The sequence below is a fragment of the Microtus oregoni genome, unplaced genomic scaffold (assembly GCF_018167655.1).
Source record: "Microtus oregoni isolate MIOR12 unplaced genomic scaffold, Mior012 000025F_ref0000491, whole genome shotgun sequence".
Taxonomy (NCBI): domain Eukaryota; kingdom Metazoa; phylum Chordata; class Mammalia; order Rodentia; family Cricetidae; genus Microtus; species Microtus oregoni.
In genome coordinates, this window is record NW_024543084.1 from 5,603,590 (window position 1) to 5,629,817 (window position 26,228).

Genomic DNA, 26,228 nt, shown 5'->3' on the forward strand with positions numbered 1-26,228 from the left:
CTGGCTGACCAGGGGCTACTTTAGCTGTGGGTTGGCTTTCCCCAGTATTCGAAGATTGTTCAAGGTTCCCGAATAAACTGCTAAAAGAAGAGTCCGGTGTTACGTCTTCCTTGCTGGCCGAGGCGGTCGCAACAACCTCTTTACATGTTAAATTGACCCTTTTTTATTAACCTGTGTATCACCACGAGGTTATGGCTTACCAACAAGATTCTGGAACTTTGCTCCTCCATCAGGTACTTGTCATCTCCCTGACTCCATCTTCTTTTCCCCTGCATTCAGTTTCGTTTTCCCACCTAGCTATACTTTGCTCTGCCATAGGCCAAAGCAGTTTCTTCATTAACCAATGGTAATAAAACACATTTACAGCATACATAGGGGAATCCCACATCAATGCAATGTTTATATTTTCTATCTTTATATAATTTTCTCCATGTCTAATCCTGGCATTCTATTGCTCCTTGGTCATATGACACCAGATTGGCACTGCATATACTAACTTTTCTAAGAAAGGAATATGTTGATATCTCATTTTTATCATCTTTTTACATCATTCTTTGCCAATAAACTTAGTCTCTGAATAGGGCAGAGGTGACTTCAGCTAATCTAACTTTGTTGCTGTCATTTGCCACGCAATTGCTTGAGTGTTGGTGGGAGGAGACTTGCAGTCTGATCTGTGGTCAGGTCTCTAGCCCATAAAACTTGTTGTCCTTTTAGAGTTTACTTTGTTTTTGAATATCTTGCTCCTGCATAAGTATAGAAACAGATGTTTCAAAAATGTCTCATAGCCTCTTAAAAATACCTCTGGCTTCTTTATGTGTCCCATAACCTCCGAGGCATAAGGAACACTGTCAAGTAGATGAGGATATGTTCCTAAAAGTGGGAGGGGTAGTATGTTCAAGACATTTCTGGGGAAGTTTAGAAGCAGTACTCCTGAAGAAGTCATAAATTATTCATGAGAAAATTTCCATTAATCTGATATCCCCAAATTGTTCAAATACTAAAAGTCACCCAAATATGCAACAGGTAGAGATGAAAACCAGCAGTGTCACGGCAGCCATCATGCAGCCCAGCTTTGTTGGATCTTTATTAAGCAGCTGTGCAGGCTTATGACCCCTGCTGTTCCATTAGATATGGCTCTGCCAATTTATACCTATCCTCCAGTCTATAAAAGTATGTGCTAAATAAAGCTTTTTCCTTTATGAAGTTAGTCTACTCAGGTATTTCATTATAGCAACAACTTCTGCATTATTACACTATGCAAGTAATTTAAGGTATTCTGTCTCCTTAATATATCACAAAGTCATTTTTATGACTCATAATGTATTTAATCACATCTACTATAAAAAGAACATAATATGACCATCTCTTTTCAGCATGTTTTTCTATGACATAATTCTTTACTAATTCTTTTGGCAGTTTGATATCATGCACCACAATCCCAATCACTTCTCCTCTTTGCCCCTCACACTTCAGCATCTCCCTAAAAAAAAAATTAATTAAAAACAAAACAAACATGTAAAAACCCTCACTCCTCTGTCTTTCTTCTGTACCAGACACCTTTTCAATAGTCCTAATGGCTCCGAGAGCTGCAGTGAGTCATACAGTATACACCTTTGTTCAATCAGTCCCACCCACAAATGTTCATAGGTCTCGTTCAAGTAATAGGTCTGGTTCAAGGTCTCGGCCATCTGACACAACGTTTTAACTGCATGCTTACTGAAGCTCCTTTTGGTTATTGTGCTCTTGCCCAGAGTCCTAGAGATATTGTGTCAATGATTCTACAGAACCATCTTGTTGCAATACAGAGTTTTAAATAATACTTTAGTTTTATTGAAAAGTCTGTGAACTTCTCTAAAAATACTAATATTGGAATTCCTATATGATATGGAAATCGGAGGTTTTAATTTAATATACGTATCTATTTAATATACTTATCTTATTTAATTTAATACACTCATCTGACTTCACACTTCTTTTAAAACATTAAAAAAACAAGATTTAGGCAATGGTCTAGGGAGTAACAGTATTGAAATATTCATCAAAGGCATGAGTATGAGCTTGAGAGGGTTATGCCTGTAATTCCTTAGGAAGCACTAATGTAGCTGACATCTTTTTTACAAAGAAAACACTTTGTTTCTGTGCACATACAAATTGCAAGTCCAATTAAATCTACATGTTAAAAACAATAACTAAACCTATTCTGCAGCAGTCTTAATAACTCATCTACACAAATTATAACAATAATTATTGAATACGTAAATATATCATAAGAGTAAGAGTTCCAGAAAAGATAAAACTCTAGGTTGTAAGCCTTTCAAGCCTGGTAAGCAGGGTGGCAACCAGCCCTTGTAGTCTTTGTTCTCTGGTCTAGGACCAGTATTATGGGAACCCTTCTTTGGGCAAAGAGAGAAAGAACGGACATAACACAGGATATCTGGGCCCTGATTCTCAAATGAAGTAATCCTTGAATGGAGTCTTATATGTGATGGTTGAGGAATAAATTCACAACACAGGAAACTCACTCAAATAATATCCTTTGTTTTCATATTTACTATTTACTAATGTTGAAATAAAGTGCAACATTTTTTTTCCAAATAAGGAATAATATTTTGGGAGTCAAATATTAATGATCTCGGACTTGAGACAGACGTTTTTGTATGTTTTACGGGCATGCTTAAGAGTGAAACTTGTTATGTAAGATTTTATTAGACAGTGAATAAAAGACACTCAGAAGTCAGTGTACTTAGAGAGTTTACTGGGGTGGTCAGGACATAGATGGGTTCCACAAAATGAGGAATTTTCTTCTGCAGATTTCAGATGCTCTTTGGTAAAATTATTAGCTTTTGAGTTAGTGAAAACTAGTGGTCTACAATGAATATGTTCCGAAGAGATTAGCTGACATTCGATAAGGTATAAAGTAAGAGGCAGATATGAGTGGCAACTAGTTCCTCCCCCACCTAATCTAGTGACAACTCTCCACAGGTATGTGCAAAACCTACCCTAATTTTAAAAACTTTTTACATGTGTGCCAGGAGGCTTTTCCCAAACAAAATTTCAGATCTTATCATGTAGACATTTAACACTAACCAATATAATTTCCAGTTATCTTAACTAGAACACGCTATATCTTTCTCACTTCAAGCTTAACTGGCACAGTCATCATAAAACCTTGAGGTATACTAAATAATTCTGAGAGACAGAAAATTGCATTCTTGTTTACTATTTGAAGGCAACTGATCTGGAAGGCTGAACTGACTGCTTGAAGATTTTCTAATGAAACAAATGGAAGACATTGGGTTAAGGAACTTCAGCAGGTTGATGTATAGGTGTCTGTGCTTCCTTTGTTATGAGTACAAAAAACACAATAGGGAAGTTCTTAGATTGCTTTGAACATTACTCTTTTCAAGTATGGTCAGATGTTCATAGCTTCAAGTTTTGAATACTAAATGCTACTAAGTAATACAGCTGTTTCCTAAAAGTAAAATAATCAATTTATTATATTAAATATTTCTCAGTTTTAAGTTGCTGATTTACCACATCACTGTTCTTTTCAAGGCCCAAACAGCTGCAGTTATTGCTTTGAAATGCATAAGATTCTTTGGTGTACAGCCATGTTCCTGACCAACCTGTCATTTCCCATAATGATCATTTATGATCTTGTCTGAGAGGAAATCAGCTGCAGCATTTAGATGCCTTCCATTTGCCTGACTTTTATATTGTTTGCTTTAATGTCCAATATCTGATGTAGAGACTATGTTGTCTACCATGTTAATCTGAATTTTCTTTATTGATTGATTGCTTTTGGTGCTTCAATTGAAAAGATACCAGTGTAGATATAAATGCCAAGAGACAAAAGGCATGAGGCTAGACATATGAATTTCTGAAACAATAATTTCAGGGCTGTAAAGCACACTCTTAAGATCAATTTAATTATTTTTTGGTGAGAACATATGTGGAGTTAAGTGTCTGTGCAGAAACAGACTTGCTAAAAAAGCATGGCTTATTTTGAAAAATGAATCTATTTATAGGTTCAAAGCGAAAGCGCATGCAAACTGCTGTAAGTTAAACGCTACATAACATAGAAGTTCATGAAGACAAAGCTCCTTCGTCGTCCTCGAAGATGCTGATGAGGCTTGCAAGATACAGAGCTAGGGTAGTTTTGGCAGACATATTTAATATGGAGAAGGGAATGCATGAATGATCTTTAATCAGAAATGAGATAGCTGGAGTTTGGTACATTATTAGTGGAATCTATTGTACACTGCATGTGTTATTACACTCTGTGTCGTATTGCTTTTCCCCTTTATGTCTCAAGAGACACTGAAAAGTAGCCAGCCAGCAAAGTCAGTGTTAAATATAATAAAAGATGTTATCATGGAAAAGGACATTTGTTTTGATTTGCATCTAACTGAAAATTTTTATTCTTATTCCTTTCACATGTTGTTTGGATATTTACATTGTTTATATAAAATATAATACTAGTGATATCAAGGAAGCTACTGTGTTCTCTAATTTAATGTTTCAAACATAGATTAATTATGAAGACATTGTTTCTAGTTCCAACTACTAAAGCCAAATCTCTAGTCAACAATTAACTTAGATCTAGGGAACACTGGGACTTAAGCAGTTTTAGGTCACCTTTGGTAATGATTTACCAAATCCACACCACTAAAAGTGATCAAAATATTGCTTATAACCACCATTATTAAAATGTTAAACTATGCACTATGCACCTGTGATGGTTAACCTTGGTTGACAATTTAGTAGGAACACTTCAAGCAGTTGGTGCATCTATGAGGGTATTTCCAAAGAGGTTTCACTGATGAGGGAGACTCACACCAAATGTGAGTCACAACATCTTGTTGGCTGAGTTCCCAGAGTAAATGAAAGAAGAAAGCCAGTGGAACACAATTGTTCAGTGTGGTCAGCAGCATCACTTTCTTGTAGCAAAGGTTTCCCTGTCACAAGCAAAAGTAAACGTTTGCTACTTGAAGTTGCTCTGGGAATCTATTGTGCCATAGTAACCAGTGATGTGGGATGTCCTTCTGTATATGTGTTGCTTTATTGGTTGATGAATAAAACTGTTTCAGCCTATAGAAGGGCAGAATTAAACTAGGCAGTAAATCTAAACAGAGATTAATAGAGAGAGCAGAGCCAGGGAGATGCCATATAGCTGCCAAAGGAGACAGATGCTGGGCTTTTACCAGTAAGCCATGGCCTTGTGGCAATACACAGCTTAATAGAAATAGCTTAATTTAAATAGCTTAATTAAAATGTAAAAGTTATTTAATTAGAATGCTGAGATAATAGACCAAGCAGTTTTGCAATTAATATAGTTTCTGTGTGATTATTCAGGTCTGGACACCCAGGAAACAAAACGCAGCCTCTGTTTACAAAATGGTGCCTATGTGGGCTGACTTATATCCACATAAAACCTGAGAAAACTTGAGAAGGAATTCTAGACACAAAAGAGCAGAGTTAAGCATGGCTTCTTGCTAACAGCATTTTCTCATGTGGTCTCAGTTTGCTAGAGGCAAGGAGAAGCATGATTCCTTTAAGAGAAATCTTTCTGACTCAGCATTAGCAGCAAAAAAAAAATCAGGAGGGATTCCTGGCTCATGCTGAGAGCAGGAACTCTGACAAAGAAACTATTCACCAACAATAACTCACAAATGTCTGGGATCCATACACACATCAACCACTGGTAATTGCCTGAGTTAATAATACTAGGAATTAATTTCCTCTTATTGAGCAGGCCTTAAATACAATTAAATGCCTGTTGGATAGTGCCCAGATGTAAATACCACTATTGCACCTTAGGGGGCATCTTGTGATCCTTGTCAGGGTTGTGGTTTGTAGGCTATCAAAACTGAGTAGGACTATTGATATCTTTTTCCAGTGGCATCCTGAATATCTTCTCCTGGTATTAAAGGAGCTAGTCAACAGGAAGAAGGCTTCAAGATCAACTCTGGTTCTATTCTTTTAAGTCCTGTGCTCACAGTTTGAGGTATCATTGGTAATAGCATCTCACCGATAAGCTCTGGGAAGTAGACTAAGAAAACAATAATACTCTGTGATGTTTGGAAGGGGAGCTCTCAATATTTTTAAGATATAATATGGCTTTTGATGTAGATAAATGCCCACATGGCACAACTTCAGTTAGTGTGTGTGTGTGTGTGTGTATGTGTGTATGTATGTAATATTACATATAATTTTAACAACCGTAAGATTCTATGACTATTAGGGCCTTTTCAGATACACATTGTGTATTTATCCCTCTTGCCTCTACTTCCTCTATATTGCCCTCTCTCCATCATGCCCAGTTAAAGCTTTCCCACTTTTATCTTTTACATTTCCTACTTTATAGCAGCTCTGTTCTCTTAGTTCCTTCTTTAGGGCTCCTTCCACCTCCAGATACTCTCACCCAATAACTTTTTACTTTCCTAGTTTCTGCAGGTCTGGACTTAATTATACATTTATTCCTAAAGATTTAGAGCTAGAATCTACTATCAAGAGAGGACATGTTTTTGTTTGTGGTACTTCACTCAGTAAAATATTTTCCAGTTCATTTATTTATCTGTAAATTTTATGATTTCATTTTTTTTATACATGAGCAACATTGCATTGTGTATATATACCATATTTTCATTGCCCATTTGTCACCTAAAGAAAATTCAGGTTTCTAGTTCCTACCTAATGTGAGTAGAATGGTGATGAACACACAGCTGAGCAAGTATATGTGGAATAGACTGTCCACCTCTAATGCTAAGTAGTAGTATCGCTGGGCTATAGGGTATTTACTTAAGATTTGGGGGAATTCTCCGCACTGATTTCTAGAGTTTGCAATTGCCAGTTTGCAAACCCACCAGTAGCAAATGTTAGTTCTCAAAAAAGGAGGCAGAGCCAGGAGAAGCTATGGAGCTGCTACTCGAGACAGATGTGCTGAAAATTTGCTGGTAGGCTATGACCTTGTGGTGATGCACAGAGAAATGGAGATGGGTTAAAGGAGCTAGAGCTAATGAGCCAAGCAGTGGTTTAACTAAAATCATTTTTGTGTGAGTATTTCAGGAGTTTGGGCAGCCAAGAAATGAAAAAGTGTCCTTCCTTACAACAAATTGTCATCTACATGGCCAACTAAAATCCACTTAAAACCTAAGAGAAGCCGGGCGATGGTGGCGCACGACTTTAATCCCAGCACTCGGGAGGCAGAGGCAGGCGGATCTCTGTGAGTTCGAGAGCAGCCTGGTCTACAGAGCTAGTTCCAGGACAGGCTCCAAAGTCACAGAGAAACCCTGTCTCGAAAAACCAAAAAAAAAAAAAAAAAAAAAAAAAGAAGAAATTCTAAAAACATAAAAACACACAGTTTAATACAGCTTCTTGCTCTTTGATGGCAACATGCCGCAGCTCCTTTAAGAAAACTTTTCCTGATTCAGTAGTAGCAGAAAAACAAATAAAAACAAAAACATGCCATTTTGAAATGCTGGCTTTCTGGGCCTCGCTGCCAGTTTGAACTTTTACTCTTTCAGGAGACTGATCATTTGAATGGGTTTTGTGAACAATGTGCTACGTCTTGCTTGATAGCAAAATGGACTGGCTGTGTGCCTAGAGATGGGGCATTGTGCACGGTTCTTGGAGGTGGCAAGCAGTTCCGCCAAGCTGGCCTGGGCTGGGCAATCAGGCAGTGCCATATTTTCCCTAGCAATGGAGCAGCTTAAGTTTTTAAGGAGTACTTATTATTTTATGAAGCACTCCTGGACAATAAGAATTGCAGATACACAATAGGACAGATTTAGACATAAAAAACGTCTAAACAAGACACAGTGTATTTAAAAAATGTATTTCAGCTTTGGAGAGAGAAGCAAAAGAATATAGCATGTTATAAAATAATATAACAAAGTCTTTAAAGAGACAGACTACAGACAGTTATAGATTAAAAGAAGTAAAGAAAGGATAAGCCATGTAAATATGGAGAATACACAGAGAGTCTGGAATATGTATATTACTGTGTTTTCTTTTAATTTTTTTGACTGTGAAGGAGTTAAGGACACAGACGCATTTTATTGTATGAGCTACTAAACTAAAACAGCATGCATATTATAAAGATATCTTTACTTCAGAATTTGGGTCTATTGATATGTTGCTTTGGAAAAGAGGTTCTTCTTTTGATTCCATAAAAAATGAGAACTTGTGGATTACTTCCAGACTAATATGGTTTGATGCATGAAGACCCCCTGAAAGGTCGCTATGAACACCCCCAAAAATTACTTCAGCCAGCTGCTGACTGAGATGAACCTAACACACAGGATACACCATGAAAGACCTGACTATTAGTGTCCCCAATCAGCAGGAAGCAGTATGGACAAAACTATGCCCATATTCCCAAAGATTGTTTATAAATGTTTCTTTACATATAATGAGGGATATGTTATAGAAATTTGCACTGGTATGGATCTTGGTTTATTGATACAAATTTAAGGTCAATTTTCCTATACTGTGTATATATATATATAATTCTGCTCTTGATTAAGGTATTGTGATTGTATGTCTCATTTTAAAATGTAATGTATAATTAAAAATATAGGTTAGTAAAAAGTCGTCTATAATGGTCAAGCTCATAGTCATGTTAGTTAGGTTTTCTAGATGTACAGATATGTATTTCAGATGGATAGGCATTTTTCAAACCTTTTGAAAACTACAGAATATGCCATGTAAAATGTTTAAGAACTTTAGACTTTTCATGACAATGAGACATATCTGTTCTTGTCAACGTCAATAGAGTTAAGAGGAAGATTGGCAGTGAAGAGACTCCCTATAGAATTTGTTAGCCATTTGGTCAGGAAACTGTTCTTTCCTGAACTGCTTGGTGAACAACATATGTAGGACCCATAGAGAAAATACTGCCTAACTAGCCTAAAGGTGAGATGGGCCTTCAGGGTTCCTGCTTTATGAGAGAGACTGCTAGACATTCTGCAGGACACAGAAGAAAGGGACTGCCAAACTGCCAATATAAATGAAACTGTCTTTGAAATTTCCTGCTTCATAAAAAAGTCTGTCAGATACTATGGGCCTATAGGCTGAAGATGGATGCCCCAATGGTCCAGAAGAAATTTGGGTGAGTGTCCAGGTAGCAAGAAGTATCTGTCAATTCTAGAGATTCAGAAGTTGCTTACAGTGTATTTCCTGTTTACTTAGATAATATTATATCCTTCTGAAATCTTTGATGGAGTTGAAGAATTTATAGTTATAATTATAGTTTTCCTTAGACATGATAATAGATAAAATAGATATAAACATTGTAACTGTAATTTTTGTTTTATACCTGTTTTGTTATATATAATTTTACTATGTTAAAGCTAAAATCCTCCTTTTTATTTAAACACAAATAAAAGGGAAGTGACGTGGGATTCCCTTCTGTATGCTGTGAGTAAGATTGGTCAATTAATAAAGAAAACTGTCTTGGACTGTTGATACAGCAGAACTTATGTAAGTGGAGAAAACTAGACTGAATGCTGGGGGAGACAGATACTGGAGCATTAGCCAGTAAGCCATAGCCATGTGGCCATGACAAATGAGTAGAAATGGGTTAAATTAATATGTGAAAGTTAACCAAAAGAAGTTAGAATTCATGGGCCAAGCAGTAATTTAATTAACACAGTTTCTGTGTGATTATTTCAGGGCTAAGTGGCCGGAATAAGCGACTCCCTCACAACACTTCTTCCTTAATTGCAATTGCGCATTGTATTATTGACTTATCAGAATTCTTTTCACACGTATTTTGTTATGCTTGGATTCATAAAATTGTTGTTACACTGGTGAAATAAAAATATTTTCTTTTAATTTAGGTTGATTTTTTTTCTTGTTTTGTCTATTGTCATTCAAAGAGCAATATTTTAAAATGTATTGACTTCATTAAAATTTAGTGAATGATGTATTTGAGTGTTATACTAAAAATATAGCCATTGTGAGATTCAGGGTCATAAAGAGTAATTTCCTGTTTTTAGCAAATGTGTATAGTCTTAGGATTTGTTTTCAGATATATTATGCACATCTTTACACATCTCATTATTTATATGCTATTTATTAAAATATTTTAATTCTTTAACTAAGCTTTGTGATTTGTCAAGGATTAGTTATTCATAATATGGATACATGTGTTCTTTACTATCTTCATCTTCTACTGATGACTTCCCTGGTCAGCTCCCACTAATATACTGGCTTACTATTAGTTTGTAATATGTTGAGGTACAATAATGTTAGTTCTCCAAAAAGAATGTTTTGTTTGTTTGTTTTTATGCTTGTTTGTGTGTTTTGTCTTTTCTTTTCCCAGTCCTTTGCATTTTTGTCTAATGTCTAAAATATTTCATTTTGCTTGGCTTGTGATTTCCTGGAAAGAATGACATATCACTGGATTGGATCTGGCAGAGTCTGAATAAGATATATCACTCATTATCTTCTGTTAACTTTTGTTAAGAATTTGATGGTTTTCAGTATTTTATATGTATTCTTTCAGACTGATATGTATCTCATACTAGTTGATACCATTGTAAAAGTATCTTAAAATATTAGTTTCAAGCGAGTTGTTATGAATGAAAGGAAACACAATTCTAATTTTTTAATTCTTATTAAATTTACTTATTATTTTAAACTTCTAAAAATACATTATCTTGTATACTTTACACATAAAGATTTTTCATTTGTGAGTAGATTCACTTTTTTTTCATTCTGGAAGAAATACATTTCTATCGTCTTTCATTTGCTTTATTATACTGTTTATACCATAGTTCAGTAGATATGATCTTTGTTATCATCCTTTGCTTCTGTTTTATTTTAAAACCTTCTGGGGAGCTAGTAGCTTGGAGAGGCCAGGAAGAATGTGATTGTGAACAAGGAGGTCAAGACCATGATGGATACACCAATTTAAACAGTTTATCTGAGCTAATGGGAACTCTCCAACTCCAAAGCCTGGGAGGGAAAAGCATAAAACCAAACTAGCCCCCATTAATGTGGTTCACAGTTGCATCGCTGGGGAACACTGAGGGTCCACTGGCAGTGGCACCATGATTTATCCCAGTGCATGTACTGGCTTTTTGGGAACCTATTTTCTTTGGTTGGATACCTTGCTCAGCTTAGATATAGTATGAAGGTCTTGGACCTTCCCCAAAGCAATGTGCCTTACCCTCATGCCATGAAGATACATAAAATGAATTGCTGATATGATGATCCCTACTGTGGATAACTAAAGAATTTTCATCTCTCATGTTCTGGAACAAAAGGGGTTATAATTGTCTTAATATTTATATGTTTGCATAAACTATAATTTAATTTATTTCAGGTTATTGTCAAGACTGGACCAGGGACTTTTCTTAGTCTGGCAGTTTATGATAATTATATCTTCTGGTCTGACTGGGGACGAAGAGCTATTTTGCGTTCCAACAAGTATACAGGAGGAGAAACAAAAATACTTCGTTCTGATATTCCACATCAACCAATGGGAATCATAGCTGTTGCTAATGACACCAATAGCTGTAAGTTGTAATAGGAAATAATATTTACTAATTATATAACCTTGTTGTAAGAAAATCTGCTTATTTTCCAGCTGCCCAGACTCCCGAAATAATCACATAGAAAACATATTATTTAAAACACTGTTTGACCCATTAGCTCTAGCTTCTTATTTGCTAACTCTTACATCTTAATTTAACCCATCTCTATTAATCTGTTCATCACTATGAGGTTGTAGCCTACCAGAAAACTTTCAGCATGTCTGTCTCAGGCAGTGGCTCCATGGCTTCTCTTGACCCTGCCTCTTTTCTCCCAGCATTCAGTTTAGTTTTATCTGCCTACCTAAGTTCTGCCCTATCAACAGGCCAAGGCAGTTTCTTTATTCACCAATGGTATTCACAGCATACAAAGAGAATTCCACATCATTACCTTCCAAATTTTTCTCATTTATAGTAACATAAATTTTGTGACCTTGTGACATAATATTCAGAGTTTGACTATTTGATATATAAAAACTGCCTGAGATGTTTAATTAACTTCTAAAGTATTTAGTAGGTTAACATAAGAACAATTTCAGTTTTAATTATTTGTGAAATTCTACTTCAACTTCATTTATTTCCCATATCTTTAAAAAATGCAGACTAATTTATTTTGGGGATAAGGATTTTCTTAGTATTTTTTCATCTTGGTTTATAAATCCACAGACATTGGAATACTTATGTAATTGTGGTTTGCAGTAGGAATAGCTCTGATAATGCCATGGCATTTCAAAATTTCTGAGTGCCCTGGAGGTCAAGGCCATTCGACAGTTTTCTACTTAACTGTAATTAATGTAGAACGTGTGTATTCATCACAAAATGCTGCTCATGGCTCCCTTCATTGCAGGTGAGCTCTCGCCATGTGCATTACTAAATGGAGGTTGCCATGATCTCTGCCTTTTAACTCCTGATGGAAGAGTGAATTGCTCCTGTAGAGGAGACCGAGTATTGCTAGCTAACAACAGATGTGTGAGTAAGTAATGATAATCTATGCAATATGCTTAAGATATATCGAAATTTTGTTACTGCATTCATAAAGTTGTAGAGGTTCAGTTCTTTTCTATATGTTTATTCGAGAATCCAGCTCATTCTAGTATTTTCTTGTAGCTTTTTGTGCTAAGTAACAGTATCTAAGAAAATAGCTCTGAGCCTACGGTTGGGGGATGACTGTGTTAGGACCACTTCACAAGTTACTGTATACAGGATCGTCTAAATTGTAGCTGCAGCTTCGAGACTCTTACAATTATGAAATCAATTACAGTTGAAATGAGCTAGAATTCTTACAGGAGACCAGTGGTCATCAAATAACCTCCTTCATAGTCTATGGCACTATGCAAATGAGAAAGAATGGTTCATGCAGCTTATTTGTAATCATTTCTAAACTGTTAATTAAGAATGTAACTTTGCAGCCTTGCACAATGTTTATTTTTCCCAAAGGCATTGCAGTCTTTAATTAGTACCATTATAATACACCCTTATTAAGAGCTAAATTTCCAAAATAAATAATGGATCAAGTGTTTCAATATTGCCATGAAAAATTAGCAACCTACATAAAAAAGGTTAATTTCCCTTTAGCACTGTAACTCTTTGTATGTGAAAAAGGTGGAAAGAGAAATCTTTTGTTGGAGCTTGGTGAACTCATTTTTAAAATGTGCTAGTTTTGACACATTTCCCCTCCTCCTTTGTAGTTTTTCCCTCATCATCCTTCTTAGGAAATTAACTGAAGTGGTTATGCTTACTCATTGAAAATAAGTATTTTTCATCTTTAACTTCACACTTCTTAGTTTTTATCTACCAGGAGGATATTTTCTTATATTTTGTGTGCCCTTTTGTTTTGTGAGCTGGTGTTAAAATCAAGGGCACATCTTAGCAAAAAAACGAATTCTAGCTTATTATAAGACTGTGTCATAACAAAGGAAAAAGTGCTACAACTATTCATTGAATTTTACCGAGGATAAAAAATTTTAATACATTGGGCCTCAAATTCCTAGAAAAATCTTGTTGACTAGCACCTTTCTGAACAGACTGTCTGACTGCCTGAATTATCTTTTAGTTTGCTTTTGTGGGTTGAGTCCTAACGATCAGAACCTGATGGCACATGCAGACCCAGAACATCAGTCATACATCAGCGTCATTCATGTTTCTCTCACAGGTCATACTATGATGAAGGGTTCAGGCCATGGCTTTGATTTAAAAAAAGAGGAACATGGGATGTACTCACTCATATTTGGTTTCTAGCCATAAGTAAAAGACATTCAGCCTATAATTAGTGATCCTAGAGAAGCTAAATAAGAAGGAAAACCCAAAGAAAAACATATAGGCATCCTCCTGGATATTAACCTTCATCAGGCAATGAAGGGAGACAGAGACAGAGACCTACACTGGAGCACCGGACAGAAATCTCAAGGTCCAAATCAGGAGCAGAAGGAGAGAGAAAACGAGCAAGGAATTCAGGACCGCGAGGGGTGCACCCACACATTGAGACAATGGGGATGTTCTATCAGGAACTCACCAAGGCCAGTTGGCCTGGGTCTGAAAAAGCCTGGGATAAAACTGGACTTGCTGAACATAGCAGATAATGAGGACTACTGAGAACTCAAGAACAATGGCACTGGGTTTTTGATCCTACTGCACGTACTGGCTTTGTGGGAGCCTAGGCAGTTTGGATGCTCACCTTACTAGACCTGGATGGAGGTGGGTGGTCCTTGGATTTCCCACAGGGCAGGGAACCCTGATTAATCTTTGGGCTGACGAGGGAGGGGGACTTGATTGGGGGAGGGGGAGGGAAATGGGAGGCGGTGGCAGGGAAGAGACAGAAATCTTTAATAAATAAATAAATTAATTAATTAAAAAAGAATTTTTAAAAAAAGCAGCAAAAGACTGTCCAGTGAGCAGTAGAGACCTGTTGTGCAAAAGTTTATGTGTAACTGCCCCTAATAAGCTACCTGCTACCCTCTGCTGCTGAGAGGTGATGAGTCAAATATGAAAATGTTTTAAACATGCAGAGTTGCAGTGTTGTGGAATTGAAGTGTGGTGCTTGGCCTCTCAAGGGGGCAAACTGCTGTGGACAATTTTTTTTTTTATCAGTTATGTGTCTCTTTTGAAATCATGTGCTCTATCAGCAAGACTGTAAAGTAGCTGTGGCTTTCTACTGGTCAATCCTTTGATGATAAAACAGAATATTTCTGACACATTTAGAGCCATATCTGGACTGATTCACTTGCGTTGTTCATGAATGTTAGTAGCATCTTTTTTTTTTTTTTTTTGCTAACGCATACATGAGGGTAAATGTAGAAAACAATTTGTTGAACCAATTGTTGGTAAAATATTTAGGTATTTACATCCCATACAACATTGTTAACCTCATAAGATCCATCACAAAACAGGAAAGGCAAGCATACTTTAATAAAACCTTTCCCATTTATAGAATGAGAGGAACGGCACACTTGTCTTTAGATGGAGGCAGAAATTCAGCAGGGCTGTGTATGACATGCAAATGTGAGAAAGAATTGTGCTTGTACATAACTTATTTTTGCATTATGCATATTTTCTGTTTTCATTCTGATGTGGTGATAAAACACACTGACTAAAAGTATCTTCAGGGGAAAATAGTTTATTTTATCTCTAAAATTACAGTTCATCATTGAGAGAAGTGAAAGCCAGAATTCAAACAGGAAGCTGAAGTAAAACAATGGAGGGACACTGCTTATAGCTTGCTCATCTGGCTTTCTTACACAACCTAGAACCACTTTCCCAGCTATGGACTATCCACAGTGAGCTGGGTTCTCCTCCATCCATCATCAAATTCAAAAGCTCTCACAAAAATAGCTGGAGGATAGTCTGATCTGGGCAGTTCTTCCACCGAGGTCCTCTCTTCTGAAGTTACTCTAGTGGTGTCACAAATAGAATACATACAAGCAACATTAGAGAGAGTAAGCATGTTATGTTCATAGGTTGGTAAATATATACATAAAACAATTAATGAAAATAGGTGATGAATTTAAAAGAGAACAAGGAGGGGGATGTGGGAGGCTTTGGAGAGAGGAAAGAGGAAAGAAAAATAAAATTTACGATATAATAGCAAAAATGAAAAAAAATAAGAAGCAAACTAGAGAAAATAATGAAAGTATATGACTTGTATGTAAACCCAACACACACACACACACACACACAAAACAGGACTGCTAGCAGACCAGTTTAAATTTTGGACATTTCATGATCTAAGAGAATTTTTTCCATTTTTTTTTTTTTTTTTTTGGTTTTTCGAGGTAGGGTTTCTCTGTAGCTTTGGTGCCTGTCCTGGAACTAGCTCTTGTAGATCAGGCTGTCCTCGAACTCCCAGAGATCCGCCTGCCTCTGCCTCCCAAGTGCTGGGATTAAAGGCATGTGTCACCGCAGCCCGGCGAATTTTTTCCAATTATAATAACAGAATTATTAATATATTTCCCCCTAAGTTTCCTAGTAATTATTAGATTTAAATCTTTTGTTACTTTCTGTGAAATAGTATTTATTTTGTCTGGTAACTGAAGTTCACTCAAAAATGATGAAAAGTTCTACACTGAATGAATTTAATTGAATAAATTAAATTAGAAGTTTTAGGCACATGTTTATATATCAATATTATATTAAAATTGCAAAAAAATAAGGAATAATAAAAGTACACTGGAAATTTCAAGTAGCACTAGCAGATAATTTATTGAACATTTCTGAAAATACAAAATCTTGGACAATAATTTGTGAAACTGGACTGTATTTCCTATAGATACCAACCCTAATTAAATTCAGAACCATGAATATGACTTGATTTAAATGTATAATTTGCTTAGCGAATAGTGTGACAAGTACACACCAGGACATTTCATACCCCATATTATCGATTCAAAATTTTGCTGATGAATCTAATTTATCTAGAATAAAGAGAAGTTATTAAGTTATTTTCCCTAATACACACCCTTAAAAGGGGAAACATATGGCATGCTTAAGACAAAGCTGACCTGTACAAAAGGTAATCTGTACTTTGTCATTGTTTGCCCACATTTGCAGTTTACAACAAATCGCATGAGATAGGTAGAGAGTATGGGGCGAGGGAGAGAAAGAGACCTTGGTCATTTTTCATGAACATCCCAAGGTTTTAAGATTTGATGGCATGGCTGTGGTGGTAGACACTGAAAATATCAAGCTGCAAACTGTCTAGTGTTCTTTTTCTTTTCCAGTTTTCCACTAATTCCTCCAAGCTGTTTCTTGGTAGGAAGTAGTGGTTTATTGTTTTTTCAGTCCTTGTTATTTATTTATTTATTTATTAAAAATTTTCACTTCCTCCTCTCCTCCCATTTCCCTCCCATTCCCTCCACTTCCCTTCCCTCTCACTCTCTAGTCCTAAGAGCAGTCAGGATTCCCTGCCCTGTGGGAAGTCCAAGGTCCTCCCCCCTCCATCCAGGTCTAGGAAGGTGAGCATCCAAACAGACTAAGCTCCCACAAAGCCAGTCCATGCAGTAGAATAAAAACCCAGTGCCACTGTCCTTGGCTTCTCCGTAAGCTCTCAGTGTCAGCCACATTCAGAGAGTCCGGTTTGATCACATGCTCGTTCCATCCTAGTCCAGCTGGCCTTGGTGAGCTCCCATTAGATCATTCCCACTGTCTCCGTGTGGATGCACCCCTCAGAGCCCTGACTTCCTTGCTCGTGTTCTCCCTCCTTCTGCTCTTCATTTGGACCTTGGGAGCTCAGTCCAGTGCTCCAATGTGGGTCTCTGTCTCTATCTCCATCCATCGCCAGATGAAGGTTCTATGGTGATATCATCACCAGATGAAAGTTCTATGGTGATATGCAAGATATTCATTACTGTGACTATGGGCTAAGGCCAGTTCAGGCACCCTCTCATCTGCCAGTTCTGGTGGCGCAGGCCGGTAGGACTTGCTGAAGGAGGCAGAGGCAGCTGATCAGTTCTTGTTTTAAGTAGTAATATGCTGCTGGGTCTCAAAAGCAGAAAATTGAGAAGATCAAATTAGATGTAGATCAAGAAGGGACCATGACTTGGTTAAGACGACTTCATGCCCATCATTAAGATATGGCCCTCTTTTTATGGAAAATTTTATTGCTTGGGAAAATAATAGTAAGGATACACCAACATATTGTTAGAATACATAAAATTTATTTAACTGGTTATTTTGTTTGAGTTTTGAGACAAGATTTCCCTATGCAAGTTTGACCCACATTGAACTCACTATGACCCACAAAGGTTATGAACTAGTAATCCTCCTGCCTCAGGCTCCAATATTCTGGGATTACGGGCTTTATAGGCATGAGCAACCATACCTAAGTAAATGGTATTTTCCTAAAAGGCATTTTTAAGACTCCTTCTCTATATGTCAATTATAAAATTCAAGCTACTGTTTCCTCTGCATACATATGATCAATAAATGATTGTCAAAACATGCAAATCACCATAAAATAGAAATAGAAATATTAGTGAAAAAATACTTTACAAACAACATCCCAAAGTCTTGCAAAGGTAAATTAATAATGACAAAATGTATTTCAGTTCATTTTCAGTGAAGTAATATAATGAACTGCTGTTCTTTACTTCATTTTATATGTTTATATAATAGTTTAATTTTATAATTAAACTTAAGGAATATAATGCTAGTAATGTATAATAATTCTCATTGTATAAATCTTTACTCTTACTTCCTTCAGCTAAAAACTCCTCTTGTAATATCTATTCTGAGTTTGAGTGTGGAAATGGGGAGTGTGTTGACTATCTGCTTACCTGTGATGGAATCCCTCATTGTAAGGACAAATCAGATGAAAAGCTGCTTTATTGTGGTAAGTGTCAAATGAATACTTTATCATTGTAGAAAAATATTTCTGAGTTGGTTTAATAGTTTTAAGTGTGTTTGTCGGTCTTTATTTTATGTGAAAAATTTCTTTAATGTTTCCCCTGGAAATGTACCTTTGAGGCAAATTGACTAGACTTTGCTTGTAATAAAATAAGACTCATTATTATCTACCCAGATACCAAGGTATTCACTGAAGAATATTGTTACAGTTTTCTAACCCTAAGATGCAAATTAAAAGTGTATTGGAGGCAGTTTTGTAAACTGCCTTGTAATTTTTATTTACCAATAATTTTAGGATTTTATTCCTAAAAACCTAACTCCGAGGTGTCAGTGAGTGATGGATGCTGCAGACTTCCTCTGTAGCAAGGTTCCACCCTCCGGCGAATGCATATTAAACTGATGTAAAAGTATTGTTCATTCCATTTTGTTCCTGATCATCATGGAACTAGTGTCCTGTGAGGGGAAACTAGCTGTGATAGCCATGGTTCATAAGAAACATGGCTTTCCGACATGTGTGCCTCCCTGGTGGTGACAATAAGCAAACATCATTCTCTGAAGGAGATTGATTTTTATGTCCTAGGAATCAGCAAGAATCTGTCTTCCTTTCCCTATCAATCTTTACTGTGCAATTATCCAGATTCAACTTGAAAATCGTATGATTTATTTTAACTTTACAAGACCAACAGCATTAGATCTCAGTGCCATAGAAAATTTCAGTGACCTGCTTTATTTTCTGCTTTCTTGAGAAGCAGCATAGGTCTCCTGTATAATGACAACATACAGTATTGTTTTTTTTTTTTTTTGTACTATCGTTTCTTTTAACATAGTGTCTTCTCTTTCAAATCTGTCTGAGTTGATGCATTTGACAGGTTTTCAGTCTTTTAAATAAGTTTCTAAGCATCCTGTTTTATACATAGACTGTGCTTTCCTAATATTTTATCTTTGATTGGCACTTTGTTGGTTTTTCTGTTTTGGCAACTATGAATAGTGTTTCAGGAAACATAGGAGTTCAGATGCTGCTGCTATACTGTGGTTATTTCCATCCTTGGATATATATGTATAGTAGGATCATTGACTCATATGATATTTCTATTTATCATTGTTGAAAACTTCTCATAATATTTTCTATAAAGATTGGAGTAACAATAAATAAGTATTCCCTTTTATGTATATGTTGGCTCTAAATTGTTATCTTTTGATTTTTCTTGATAGTTATTCATTATATGGTATTCTTGCTAGTCAAGATTGTATAGTGTTTCATATTGTTTTCGCCTTGTATTCTGCTGAGTCTTTCAAGCACTTTTTCATATTTTTTGAATGTTTAGACATTTTCCTTTAGAAAATGTTAATTGAAACCCATTGGTTAGAATTCACTTTATTGTAATTTATTTGACATCTTTCTGAAACTTGTGATGTTGGCACTGACAGCTATACAGTCTGTTCTTAGCACTCATCTGAGGCATTCCATGACTTTGGGCATATTGCATTTTATAAGGTTCCCTTTGGTAGTTAAAGAAAATGTTATTGATCTCAGTGGATATTTTAATTTTTTTAGAAGATATTTATTAATATTCCTGTGATTCTTTGATACTCTCATAGGGAATGCATGCTTTCTTAACTTTTGATTATGAAATCCCTGTAAAGATGAATGCATTAATTGAAATTGATGGATAGTAGCATTTTTACTAGTTCTGAGATAGAAACTTTTCTTTTCTTATTGAATACATGTTCCATGCTTCTTCCTGGAAAGCATGAGAGAAGTCTGAGAAACAATAGGTAGATACGATACCAGACTACTAGTTAGGAAACACCAGGTCTAAAGAACTCAGTGAATGGATGAATTAGTGTTCCTTGGTAACTAATAGACACTGTAACTCAGATCTTTCATACAGCACAGCACTGCTTTATGGATCTAGATACCATTAGTAAGGTGATACATTTTATGCATGATTAGTCATCTCTAGAAATATTTCTATAGACCTCTAACTACAAGTTTTAATCTTTATTCATAAGAAAATAGAAGTTGTCGAAGCGGATTCAAACCTTGTTATAATCACCGTTGTATTCCTCATGGCAAACTCTGTGATGGTGCAAATGATTGTGGCGATAACTCTGATGAACTGGATTGTAAAGGTAAATATTCTTACATAAGCTTGGCATATCAGACAATATGATAGATGTTTATTAAACTTTCACAAAGTTTGTCCCTGAGAAAATTGTGCTAGAAAAACATCTGATGACATCTTTTACAAATACTTTTGGAATAGAACTCTAGATGACTCTATTAAGAAAATTAAGCCAGATTTGGGGATATGAGAATCTCATGATCTCCTCCATCACATGTGAAATAAAAAATATTGATTCTGTGAAATCTGAGAGAGGATAGTTTTTGTCAGAGGATATCACCAAAGAGGAGCATTTTGGAGAAAGCCTAAACAGTGAGTACAATGATACAGTTTGAATAAAGCAAGTATTTACTTTTCTAAATCAGTCGAAATGAATTGAATTTAAAAATTATGACAACTTTCTAGTGTCTATTATTTAGCTCACATTTAACTATTGTCCTTTCTTTAATTCTATTTTATCAATTGTTTTTATGATGTTTATGTCAGAATATTCTGTAAGCAGAATTTTCTGTCCCGCCATCCAGTTTACAAATAATGACAAAGATTTATTAGTTATAAATGCCAAGAGCTTAGCCTTATTACTACCTAGTCTTACAAGTTAAATAACCCATTTCTGCAGAATGTTTAATAAAAACCTAGAGATAGATTTTTTGGTTTAACCTGAAGGTCACATAAGCAAAACAGTCAGCCACCGACTCTTACTTTTACCTCAGTTTGAAATGGGGATCCTGCCTCCTGGAATCTCAGAATGAGACTGTGTCTGAGAGCTGTCTTCTGCCATCTTATATTGCTTTCTAGGAATGGGATTAAATGTTTCTATGGCAAACTTGTGTGGCTGCTGAGATTAAAGGCGTGTGTCACCACTGCCTGATCTGTTAGGCTGTTATACTCTTTGATCTTCAGGCAAGCTTTATTTATTAAAAAACAAATGAAATATTGCTACACATTTCTATTAATTTATGTGCTGCTACATAGCTCAAGGCTTGTTATTTTGTTTTATACGTATCCTGCTTCCTCTGTGTTAGACTGGCAACTCCATCATTCTTCCTCTTAGCATTCTCTCAGTCTGGCTTTCCCAGCTAAACCCTTCCTTCCTAGCTATTAACCAGTTAGGTCTTTATTAAAACTATGAGAGCAACATATTTTCATGGTGCATTGAATATTCCACAGCAATATTCAATACTGAATTTATAGCTCTAAGAATTATTATCTTTGTTCTATTGTACCTACCATGTCATTTCCTAATGTATGTGTAAAATATTTATTACTAGTAATATTTATCTATTCATGTTTATACATGCCATATACTTCATGTTTCAAATATACTCAATGACTTCTAGTAAATTTATGTGATTTTGCATTCATTATAATCAATAAATTTCAGAACATTTATCTGAGTTCCTAATTCTCATTCTCATTGCGTACCACAATTTTGTCCTTTGTAAAAAATTCACACAAATTAAGTCATACAGTATACATAGTCTTTCATGTCCTGCTTCTTTCACTTAAGATATGTCTTTATGATTTATCCATGTTGTAAAATATGCCAACATATCATGAAACTTGTTTGTACTCTCCTTTTTCTTTCATTATTTTTTCATTATTGACCCTATAATACAATTACATCATTTCTCATTTCCTCCCTTCCAACCTTCCCAATATACTCCCCAAAGAGGTTTTTAAAATTCATGGCCTTTTTTCCCCACGAATTATTGTTCATACATACATACACACACACATTCATAAGTAAATGTGTGTGTGTGTGTTTTCCTAAGAAAAACCTTAACTGCATAATGTTACACATAGGTATGCCTTAATGACTGACCTTTGGAATTAGAAACCAAGTTGGTGTACTATTTCGTGGGGGAAGACTATTTATACCATTCTTAGCATTCCTTAGTTGCCTGTAGTTCTATGGCTTAAGTTGAAGCCTTATAGAATCTTGTTCTTCCTTATTGTATACATCATTACTAATGCAATGAATACATGGACAATTTTCCATTTGTCAGTTAGAATAGCTTTCCAGTCAATCCACTTAAGTCCTGAATTGAATATACTTCATACATATTTCCCTGCCTATGATTTCCTAGTTTGTTTCTGTGTTAACAGGTTTATATTTCTCACATGCTTACTAGTGAAAATACTCAAATTATACTTTGTTCTCATACTGTTATTATCTCAATTTTATAAGGCCCTGTACCAGTTTCTGCATCAGTTTCCTAAAAAATAAAACATAAAATTAAATTGAGTAAGATTATTAATATTACTTTGAATGGTAAATAATATTCAGAAAATACATACCCTATATAAAATGACATGTTAGTGTTGCCAGTTTTAAAATTTCTGACCAAAGGTGATCCTGAATGGAATACAAATATTTGTAGGTTAAATGACAATATGTCAGGCCAGTTAAAATCTGTACACAACAAGTTTTTCTAAAACGGTGTCCTTTTTAAAGTCTCTCCATTTGCTGAACACTTTTTAAGTAAAATACACCAAACTAGACTAAGACACAAAATTACGACATAATATACATCTTCCTCTCAGGAAATTCACTGAAAAATTTAATCCCCACTGGTTCTTTCCATGTTTCCAGGGTATTATTATGGACATTGCTTATTTAGGAATAGAATAAGCTCAGATTAGTTTCCTCTGAAATTTGGCAATTTCAATGACCTGGAAGCCAGAGTTCCACTAAAAGATCTCAGATAAGAAGTATTGATTTTCAGACTCCATAAGGATAATAAGGAGATCATATCAGACAGTGTGAAGGACGGTTATTTTCAAATAATGAGTCAAAAGTGCGTGCTAAATTTTAAAAATTAAGCATAAAAGTATAAGTATATTGGAGGCACAGAGGAAAAATCCTCTTAAGAATATTTTATTAGGAAAGCCCAATCACTCAGCATTTTATGTGTTGCAGAGAAAGCAAGATGACAGACTTGAGCTACAAGTGCCAATTTATCTTGGTGAATCAGAGGTCATTTATTGATTACACTGAGGAAAGAAAGCTTAATGAAGTCATAGGAGAATCAGATCAAAAATGAAATATGACAGAAGAGTGATCAGTAAGAGATTATTGATAGGGAATAGAGAAACTTTTTTAAAATATTGAAGGAAAAGGAAAAGTATGAATTAGAGTTGAGATGAAATGGCTCCGAGGAATTAGAGAATCGAGGAAATGTGTGCTAAAGGCTCAGGAGATTCAGGGACGTCATCCAAAGCCTAGCAGCTTGCAGGAAAGCCTTCTACTCTATTGTCATCTCAGGTTCAATGGAAGGCGATCCAATATTTTTTCAAAGTAAGTTATTTCATATTCCCTATTAAAATTTAAAAACAAAAAAATTATAAGACATTGAAAGTAGACAGAGGGAAATTGATAAACATTTAAAAGGAGGAAGGAACGAAAATGAACTGAAACTAAGGAATGGGTACTATCGATGGGGTAGCTTCAAGCAGGAGTGAATGCATTCCATTAGGTTGCTGGTAAAAATAAGAAAACAGAGCTTGAAGAGGCTAAACAAAAGTTTATGGAAAATTTGTGTCAATTTTTTTTTTCTTAAAAGAAGCCATTGGAACTTAATGCAACTCTGTTAGTTAAGGATTTATTGCTGAGAAGAGGCATTATAACCACAGCACCACTTATAAAGTAACATGTTTAATCTGGGCTGGTTTAGAGACAAGATATTTATTCCATTATCACCATGGGAAACATGGTGGCATGCAGGCAGACACAGGGCCAGAGTGATCGCTGAGAGTTCTACATCTGGATTCACATGTACAAGATGTGCAAAAATCACTGTGTGTCATTTGATCACTTGAGACCTTAAAGGTACCCCTAGTGACACACTTCTTCCAACAAGGCCATATCTACATTATTAAATCTATTTATACTTCCTGGAGCCCCTTTCCTCCTCCAATTGTATATTTTGTATTTTTCCTTGCTCAGTTTTTTTTCCTTTTCCATATAAATTTACATAATGTGAACACTAAGAACCATATGACGGAGTCAATTTTAAGCTGTTTTGAAATTTCCTCTGCTGATGCAACTAGCCTAAAACTTTTCATTTAGCCTCAGGTAGATGTCTTGGACAAGGTAAAAATGAAGTCACATTCTTAACTAAAGTAACAAGAACAGTCTCTAGGCCACATACTAAAATTCTTCTCTGAAACTTCTTAAGCCAGACCTCTAAGTTTAAAATCACCTTAAGCACCACTGTTTCCATATTCCTACCAGCATGGCCAATTAAGCCCCTTGTAAAGCATTCCTCTGATTTTCTAACTCAAACTCCCAAAGCCTACATGTTTCCAAGTTAAAATATGTTCTACCTATTGCAACAAAATCCCATTCCTGGGTGTCAGTCTGAGACAGGGTTTAATTGCTGTGAAGATATCTCATAATCACATCAACACTTATAAAGGAAAGAATTTATTTGAGACTGGCTTACTGTTCAGAGGTTAAGTCTATTACTGTCATGGTGGGAAGCGTTACAGAATGCATGCAGACAGAGTGTTGGAGAGGTAACTGATGGTTCTACGTCTAGATCCAAAAGCAGCAGAATTAGAATGTCATACTGGTTGTGGCTTAACATCTGAGAACTCAAAGGCACTCTGGGTGATACAAGTCCTTTAATAAGGCAACACCTCCTGACAGTACCAATCCCCATGGGTCTATGGAAATCATTTTAATTGAAAACACCGCAGCTACTATGTGTTTTCTTGAGAAAAGAAGTTTTGTCTTAAAATTACAATAAACTGTGTCTACTTCATGATAGTGTATTTGTGAAATTGTGGTGCATTTAAAGAAGAAAGTCATAAATATAGATGAAATACACTATATCTAATTATATCTACAATAGTGACTACCACAACAGTGCACATTAAAAAGAAGTATTGTCCTTCTGCTAAAAACTTTACCATCTCATTTACAGTCTTGGTCACAAAAGTGTATTGAGAATAAGGTTTTGGTAATAATTTTTTTGTAATAATAGAAGAAACTGCATATCAGTTGGATACCTTAAATTCAAATAAAGCATCGTTCCTGACTTTTTTTTTTTTACTATAATGCTAGGTATTTGAAATTAAAGTTCCTTTAAACATGGACTCAAACTCATTGTTAATTTTTAGAAATTAACGTGTTTATGCAAGTTGAGTAATTCCCATTTTAAACAAATAGGTTGCTTTTTTTAAGAAAAAAATTACTTATCACAGTTTGATTTTTGTCTCAGCTGTGATTGTTAACATAACTTTTCTCTTAGGTACCTAGCAAACCACAGAAGAAGAATCTTGCTAACTGCATTTCATATAACTATTGATTCAGCTGTGAGTTTAACAAACTGCTCCCTCACTGCTTAGGATAAAATATGAAGAATCAGCAGGAGATAACATGGTTATCTGTCCAAGTCTTCTGATCATTTATCTCCCAAGAGCCAGTACAAACCTAGGATGTACTTACTGCACATATAAACACTTGCTAATATCACTGTTGAAAAATACATTTCAGGCTTGGCCAGACATTCTTGGTAGTGTTACAGTGGCACACATATTATGGGAGTAACAAACCACTTTCTGATTGAATTTAAGGCGCACTCCACAGTAAAAATCTACAACTGCACCAGCGTCAAGGTGTTGAACCTGTTGCTCTATGGGTCATCGACCCTAAAAAAGAACCTACTTTTTTTCTTTAGTTTGTTAAACAGACATAATATGAATTGACTTTTAATAA

At 35.6% G+C, this 26,228-nt stretch overlaps 1 protein-coding gene across 1 annotated transcript in view; it reads left to right on the top strand.

Annotated features, from left to right (window-relative positions):
* The window catches only part of Lrp1b (LDL receptor related protein 1B), a 1,777,071-nt gene that overhangs the window by 1,504,716 nt on the left and 246,127 nt on the right, over positions 1–26,228 (top strand). The window contains exons 44-47 of the mRNA XM_041674488.1: positions 11,333–11,525; positions 12,388–12,513; positions 18,235–18,363; positions 20,391–20,510. Coding sequence (XP_041530422.1) covers positions 11,333–11,525; positions 12,388–12,513; positions 18,235–18,363; positions 20,391–20,510 — 568 coding nt within the window. The remainder of the gene's footprint in view (positions 1–11,332; positions 11,526–12,387; positions 12,514–18,234; positions 18,364–20,390; positions 20,511–26,228) is intronic.